General features: G+C 42.2%; 1 protein-coding gene across 1 annotated transcript in view; it reads left to right on the top strand.

Moving 5' to 3' along the window:
- The first annotated feature begins 7,620 nt into the window (after positions 1-7,620).
- GYG1 (glycogenin 1) overlaps positions 7,621-8,186 on the top strand; it is a 38,131-nt gene continuing 37,565 nt past the window's right edge. Inside the window, exon 1 of the mRNA XM_024131843.3 lies at positions 7,621-7,822. Coding sequence (XP_023987611.1) covers positions 7,636-7,822 — 187 coding nt within the window. The 5' untranslated portion in view covers positions 7,621-7,635. The remainder of the gene's footprint in view (positions 7,823-8,186) is intronic.

Genomic DNA, 8,186 nt, shown 5'->3' with positions numbered 1-8,186 from the left:
CTGCCATTCCTTTAAAGTTAATGGTTTCTTTATAAAGTTAAAATACCAAACTCTACAATCCAGTAATCCCACTCCTTGTACTTGAATATTCCCGGTAGCTTTATTCATAAAACCGGAGTAGAAGCAACTCCAATGTCCATCTGCTGAGTGGATAAATACATCGTGGTATATGCATGCAAAAGAATTCCGCTTGGGCTTCCCTGGTGGCGCAGTGGTTGCGCGTCCGCCTGCCGATGCAGGGGAACCGGGTTCGCGCCCCGGTCTGGGAGGATCCCGCGTGCCGCGGAGCGGCTGGCCCCGTGAGCCGTGGAGTGGCTGGGCCCGTGAGCCGTGGCTGCTGAGCCTGCGCGTCCGGAGTCTGTGCTCCGCAACGGGAGAGGCCGCAACAGAGGGAGGCCCGCGTACCGCAAAAAAAAAAAAAAAAAAAGAATTCCGCTCAGCAACAGAAAGGAATGAACCACTAATACTCAACAACATGAATAAATCCAAAAGCATTATGCTAAGTAAAAGAAACCCGACACAAAAGCCTACATACTGTATGATTGCATTTCTCTAGAAAAAACAAATCTATATGGATGGAAATCAGAGCTGCGTTTGCCAGGGTAAGGGGATGGAATTGACCATAAAGATGCAAAAGGAAAGTTTTGGAGGTAATTGTGGTGATGGTTATATGATTGTATATACCTGTCAAAGCTCACTGAATTGTATCCTTTTAAAAAGTGAAATCACTGTATATAAATTATACCATCATAAAGCATTTTGAAGAAAAGTTAACTGCCAAAGAGATTCTCTTAATTTTCAGTCTTATAACTAGCTAATTTACAGGACAATCCACCAACTAAAAGATCACAAGTACAGTCACTAAAACTTGAAAGGTGAAAAATATTTGAAATGTTCCAAATTTGAAATTCGAAATGTAAAAAAAATTGAAATATATTTGAGAACCTGGACAACCTTACCCTTCCCTGTTAACCACTATCACGTCTTTATTATATTACTGGTAGACTAAATGATAAAAGTAAGACTGAAAAATCAAGCAATTACTTTGTCTTTTTAAGATTTTAAACTAATTACAGAAGGATATTCCCATGTGTGGATCAGTTAACCCTGTCTCTCTAATTTATGGAATTTTCATTTTACTGACAAATCACTACAAAATCCTCTGGAGTCACCCAGATTGAGCTGAAATTTCATCTTCCTTGCTCTACTCCCACTAGAAGCCTCTGATCATTTAATTATTTACTGATTAATTCCACATTCCTTCTCCACTTCCAAAGGATCTCAGCAACTTCATAAACAAGTCAGGCAGGGTAATAATGGAGAAAAAAAGTTAAAGCACAAATAAATGCAGGGTGAAGAGCCAAATAACTACGGGAAGTAGTTACAAATTTTGTTCTAGGCCTCTAAGTGGCCTAAAAAAAGAGGGAAACGTATTGATGTGACTCAAAATGTCTATAAGATCAAGAAAAAACTAAACTAAGTATTAAGGAGTGCAACACTCTTTCTGATACCAAGACCAATGTGAAAATTTTCCCATGGATCCTCTGAAAGAGGAAATTGTGAGACACCAACCAACCTCTTCAAGAGCCCGTAGGAAAAGCCACAACAGTGAGTTCCCTGTGCCATCCTTAAAGCCACAGAAAAAGTCAAGATAATGCCACTCTAGGAGGGGAACATGGTAACTGGGGGGGAAAGGTCACAGGGGAGAGTTACTTTTCACTATACACATATCCTTTTGAAGCTTTTGAGGAGTGCGCAACCTATACACATTGCCAAATGGTGGTTAGTAATACAGACTGGAGAGGCAGGCCACCTGGTTCCAATCCCAGCTCTATAAATAACTAGCTGCATAATGTTGGGCAAGCTCTGTGCCTCACCTCTAATGTGGGGATGGGAGGCTACCTCATTAGATTGTTGGGAAGGTTAAATGATTTAATATGTATAAGAAGCTTATGCAGGGCTGTAGCACAGGAAGACTGTTCAAGAGGAAGCGGGTAGCCTTTTGAGTAGAAAGCCTGGAAACTCCAAAAGCATGTCAGGTATTGTAGTGAGGAGAAAGGGATGTGTCACTCTTGGGAGAACATGTTTTAGTTCTTGCTGCCCTTTGCACTTACAGGCTTTGTCACCCACTAGTTAGTTCATTTTAAAACAATGTAGTGGGAGGGGATGGGAGGCACAAACTATTAAGATGGGCTCAGAGATGTACTGCACAACACAGGGAATAGAGCCAATAGTAACAACTGTAAATGGAAAGTAACCTTTAACCCAAAAAAAATTAAACTTAAAAAATAAAAATAAAAAATGAAACAGTAAAAAAAAAAAAAGATGACTAAGAAAAAAAAAGTTGAAGCTTAGTGTCAGGTATGTGTTGGCTATTACTACTAATAATGCCAAAGTGAAGTTCTGTAAAGGTTGTCCTGTGATGGGGCAGAACATTGTTGTTCTATGTGTAAAGCTCAGCGATAATCAGATTTTAGTCAAGAATATAAATTTAGAGTATCTAGCAGATATGAAAATCAACTGCCCTGCCTGTGGGATTTATGCAACTAACGGGCCTGACTTGTTTGAGTTTTGTTATGTGTTTTAAAAGACAATATAATACTAAGCATTGTTGAAAGAAATTAAAGATTTAAGTAAATGAAAAGACATCCCACGTTCATGGATCAGAAGGCTTAAGTCATTAAGGTGACAATACTCCCCAAACTGAGCTACAAATTCAACACAAGCTTATCAAAATTCCAGCTTCCTTTACAGTAGAAATTAATAAATTAATCCTAAAATTCATACAGAAATGCAAAGGAACCAGAATAGCTAAAACCATCTTGAAAAAAGAATAAAAATGGAGAACTCACTCTTCCCAATTCTAAACTTACTACAAAGCTGCAGAAATCAAGAAAGTATGGAACTAGCGTTAGGATAGACATATATGTCTATGTAATAGAATTGAGTCCAGAAATAGAATTGTCACATTTATGGTCAACTGATTTTCAACAAAGGTGCCAAGACAGTTCAAAGGGGAAACAATAGTCTTTTCCACAAATGGTGCTGGGACAACTCAATATTCACATGCAAAAGAAAGAAGATGGGGACTTCCCTGGTGGTCCAGTGGTTAAGAATCCACCTTCCAATGCAGGGGACGCAGGTTCAATCCCTGGTTGGGGAACTAAGATCCCACATGCCGCAGGGCAACTAAGCCTGTGCCGCAACTACAGAGCCCATGCACTCTGGAGCCTATGCGCCACAACTACAGAGCCCGCGCGCCACAGCTAAAGAGAAGCCTGTGCGCAACAACTAGAGAGAAGCCTGTGCACCACAACGAAGAGCCCGCATGCCACAACTAAGACCCAACGCAGCCAAAAATAAATAAATAAAAAAAGAAGCTGGACCTCTACTTCACACCATGCACAAAAATTAACTCAAAATGGATTACAGGCCTAAATTTAAGAACTAAAGCTATAAAACTCTTAGAAGAAAACTTAGGGGTAAATCTTCATGATTTTGGGTTAGGCAATGGTTTCTTAGATATGACACCAAAAGCACAAGCAAAAAAGAAAAATAAATAAATTTGACTATGTAGAAATGTAAAACTTTCGTGCTGCAAAATATACTATCAAGAAAAGTCAACCCACAGAATGGGAGGATAGATTTGCAAATCATATACGTATGCATATAAGATATATCTGAAAATGCATGAAATATATATCTGATAAGAGATATATATGTATTCAGAATATATAAAGAACTCTTTTTTTTTCCAGATTTTTTAAATTGAAGTATAGTTAATTTACAATGTTGTGTTCGTTTCCAGTGTACAGCAAAGTGATTCAGTTTTATATATACATGTACTCTTTTTCAGATTCTTTTCCACTATATGTTATTATAAGATATTGAGTATATTTCCCTGCCCTATACAGTAGGTCCTTGTTGTTTACCTGTTTTATATATAGTAGTATGTATAAGTTAATCCCAAACTCCTAATTTATAAAGAACTCTTACAACTCAAAAATAAATCAACTCAGTTAAAAAATGGGTAAAGGGTTTGAATAGACATTTGTCCAAAGAAGATACTCAAATGGCCAATAAGCACATGAAAAATGCTCAACATCACTAGTCATTAAGGAGATGCAAGTCAAAACCACAGTGAGATACCACTCCAAACCCATTAGAATAGCCATAATAAAAAAGATGATAACAGGTATTGGTTAAGAAGTGAAGAAATTAGAACCCTCATAGTAGTGGGAATGCAAAATGATATCTACACTTTTGAAAACAGTCTGGCAGTTCTTGAGATATTAACCATAGGGTTACCATATGATCTAGCAATTCTACTCTTGTTATATATCCAGGAGAAAGAAAAATATATATTCACACAAAAAATTGGAAACAAATATTCATAGCAGCATTATTCATAATAGCTAAAAAGTGGAAACTACCAACATGTTCACCAACATGTTTACCCATGAAATAGACAACTAAAATGTGATATATCCATATAATGAAATATTATTTGGCAATGAAATTCCTTAATGAAAAGGAATGAGAAATACTGATACATGCCACAACATTGAAGAATCATAAAAACATTTCGCTAAGTGAAAGAAGCCAGTTTAAAAAGACCACATATAGGCAAATCTCTATAGACAAATCTATAGAGACAGAAAGATTAGTCGTTGGCTGAGGGCTGAGGGAAAGGGAGAGAACGAGGAGTGACTGCAAGTAGGTATAGGTTTCTTTTTGGGTGATGAAAATATTCTAAACTTAGATTGTGGTGATATTTAACACAAATCTGTGAATATACTAAAAACCATTTCATTGTATACCTCAAACGGCTGAATTTCATGGTGTGTGAATTATATCTCAGTAAAGACTTTTTTTAAAGCAATGTTAACTAGTCACCAGGCCCTTGCAACTTGTGGAGTTTGGGATTCCAGCTCTCAATTAAAGAATGGGCTGCTTTGGGCCTCCAAGGATAATGTTTCTTGAAACGAAGCATCCAATTAGAAACGATCAGGGTTCTGATCACTGGCAACAATTCCAGGTATGGATTTTTAGTTTGTTATCAATTAAGGGCAAATTTTTAAGTAGTTAGTTAACTAGTTAGTTCCTGTGTCTGGCCAGATGTGGTGGATCTATTTCATGGGCTGTCTGTGGGAACTGTTTGTGTCTTAGGGCAGCAGGTTGCCCTCCTCTGGAATATATTTCCAGGTCAGTTGCTCCCACCATCAATTAGTGTGTGTGCTCGAGGGAATGCAAACCGATCTCGGCATTATGTTAAACAAAACATAATTAGGAAGGTAAGTATCCTGCCAAAATATTACATAATGCATTCCAAAGCCAACTAAAAATTAATTTGGACCAACCATGCTCTGAATCTATGCATGTAGCATAGATTTAAATGGCTAAAAGTTCTGTGTACTCATGTAGAGTACCGATTTTCTTTTTTAACTTAAATCTTTCTTTGAAGAATCAGAAATTCTACAAGTTTAAATTTCACAGGAGAAAATAAACAAATGAACATCTCAAACATTTGTCTCAGTACAACATGTATTGAGGTAGTATTGCAGGTAGTATCTATCTACTACCTGCAAAGCCTTATAATCCAGAATGTTCGAATACCTTGCTGTTCAGAGTTGGTCCACAGCCTGGGCATCACCTGAGAGATTCACCCCAAACCACTGAGTCAGAATCTGCATTTTAATAAAATCCCCAGGCAATCCATGGTCACATTATATTTTGAGAGGCCTTGATCTCATTCCTTATGAAGCTCAATGTGCAACAGCCTCAGGAAAACCGGTCAGTGCGTCACCAATAGTAATATCAATTAAGACAACATGCAAGAGTAGACTGTAGCAACCTTGAAATGCCCGTTTGACTCAATGTGGTAAAAGCTGTAAACTTTCCATTTCTGTAAATATACATGAAACACAGGAAAGGAGGCTGTGGTGACTGCTTTTACTGAAACACACTGTGGGGTGGAGCAGAGAGGAGCTTGTTCCCAAGGGAAGCTTGCCAGTTCTAGCTGTCCCCAGCTCTTCCTCCAGGCTTTGCCCTTTTGGCCCTAGAACCACACCCTGCAGAAGCCAGCCTGGATAGTTAGACTTCAAGCAGCAGGTGGTTAAGGGCCACTGATGGCTGGAGGGTTCCTGGGTGAAAGATGGAGACCTCACTCTTTCAGGTACACTTATCAGTATGGAAAAAGCAATTCAAACCTGGAAGCAACACTCTGTTTTCCCTCTCCCCAGACAGGTGCGATTCAACTATAGCCTTCATATTCCTTAAAGAGCTCCAACTCTTCTAAGCCTACAGGCCTTGAATAAGTGGAAACCCATCCACTGCAACTTTGCCCCACATTTCCACTTCCTGCAAAGGAAGTTTATAATGCCAAGTAACCAGGTGGTCTTCCCAAGTGAATCAGTGGTCTCCATTGCCATAATCAGGAAGGGGGAAAGGATTCAAGAGAGTCTCCCAGAGGGTGACATTTTAAATGCTGATTCTTAGGTTCTACCATTAAGAATCTGATTCAGGGGTCTGGGCTTAGGACCAAAAATTTTCATTTTTAACAAGTGCCCCAAGTGATTCTAATGTAGGAGGTCCAGGCTTACACTTGAAGAAACAGTGATATAAATGGTTTGAGAATAGCAATACCACCTTTACAAATAAATCACTTATGCTAAAGCATGTATTTCATTATTTCAACTGATGCTGTCAAATTCCTGTTTGGCTTCCATTCAGCATTTACTGAGCAACTACTGTTTGCAGAGAATTGTACTAGCTGCTGCTTTCCTGGTGTGTTTGGGCGGGGTAGAAGAGATGGGGAGAGAAGGGTAAGGGTGTGATCACATCAGAGAGCTATTTCTCAACTTCCTAGAAAAATGACAAATTCACCTTTTCATGATTTGTGAAACACATTACCCTAGACAACTGTATTACCCAACCACAGTTACCATAATTTACTAACCTTTTAGGGCACCAGTGTACCAGAGGTATCATGGCCTTGCACGAAGAAGGTCAATTCTGTAAGGAAACTGCCATGGTTCAAATCCTATCTTCTCCACTTACATGATATGACCATTGACAAGTAACGTAACTTTTCTGTGCCTCAGTTTCCCCATCTGTAAAATGAGGATTATAGAACCTACTTCATTGAGTTAATGTGAGAATTAAATGAAAACACTTAAATATCTCATTGATGCAGAGGACTTCGAGAATCCAACATACTGAAGATTTATTCTTTTTTTTGGTTAAGGCCGCAAAACCGTTGTGAGAACACTAAGACATGCTTCCAGAAGCTGATTTGGAATTCTAGGTGAAGAAAGTTGGAATTAAACTTTATGTTTAATTCAAGCAGTTCAGATGAATTATTCTGACTAGAGTGATCTGGGGTTTTTTTGGAAGGTTCCCTAACCCTTGGCTTCTTTGGGAGTTTGCCCAGTGATGCCACACTCTGTCCCAAAGTCCCCCTCCAAACCCCTGGTTCGGGGGTACACGGAGGCCCGCGCGGTCCAGGTAGGTGCCCCGCGGGAGCAGGAGCTGGACCAGAGGGTCTGCGGAGATGGACCCGGAGCTCAGCCCCAGGGGTGGAAGGGCTGAGCGAGGACCCAGGTCCCGCAGTCCCGGGGCCGCCTCCCGCGGAGGATGCCGGCGGGCGCGGGGAGCGTGCGCGGCCACGTGACGGCCGCTATAAGAGCGCTCCGGACGGACGCTCCGCTCCCGCCGCGCCTCCTCGCCGGCCGCGCTTGCTTCCAGCGCCGGGCTTCTCCGAGCCACCAACCTGCGGCTGCGGCTGCGGCGGCCGCCCGCGCCCCCGGCAGCACCATGACAGGTATGCGCCGCGCCGCCCGCCGCCGACGCCGCCGCCGCCGCCCCGGGACGCCGGACTCCTCGCCCCGCGCGGCCCCCCGCAGCCCGCCGCCCTCCTTCTCCCCCCACGCCCGCCCCTCCGCCCCGGGGGAGCTCCCAGCAGGACTAGGACCGCCGCAAAGTTGCAGGTTGGCCGCAGCCGGGCGTGTCGCTTCCTACGTCAGCCGCTGCCCCGCCGCCCCGGGGGCCCGAGCGGCCGTCCGGACCCCGGGGACGCAGCCGAGGGTGTCCGCCAGGCAGCGCCTGGGCCCTCCGCCGAAGCCCCCGTTCCTGCTTCCGTCTCCTTGCCCTTCCTCCTGCGCGCACCGTGAAGGGCGGGCGGGCGG

The sequence above is a fragment of the Physeter macrocephalus genome, chromosome 1 (genome assembly GCF_002837175.3).
Source record: "Physeter macrocephalus isolate SW-GA chromosome 1, ASM283717v5, whole genome shotgun sequence".
Lineage (NCBI taxonomy): Eukaryota > Metazoa > Chordata > Mammalia > Artiodactyla > Physeteridae > Physeter > Physeter macrocephalus.
Note: the sequence above shows the minus strand (reverse complement) of the source record. Positions and strands in the feature narration are given on the sequence as shown.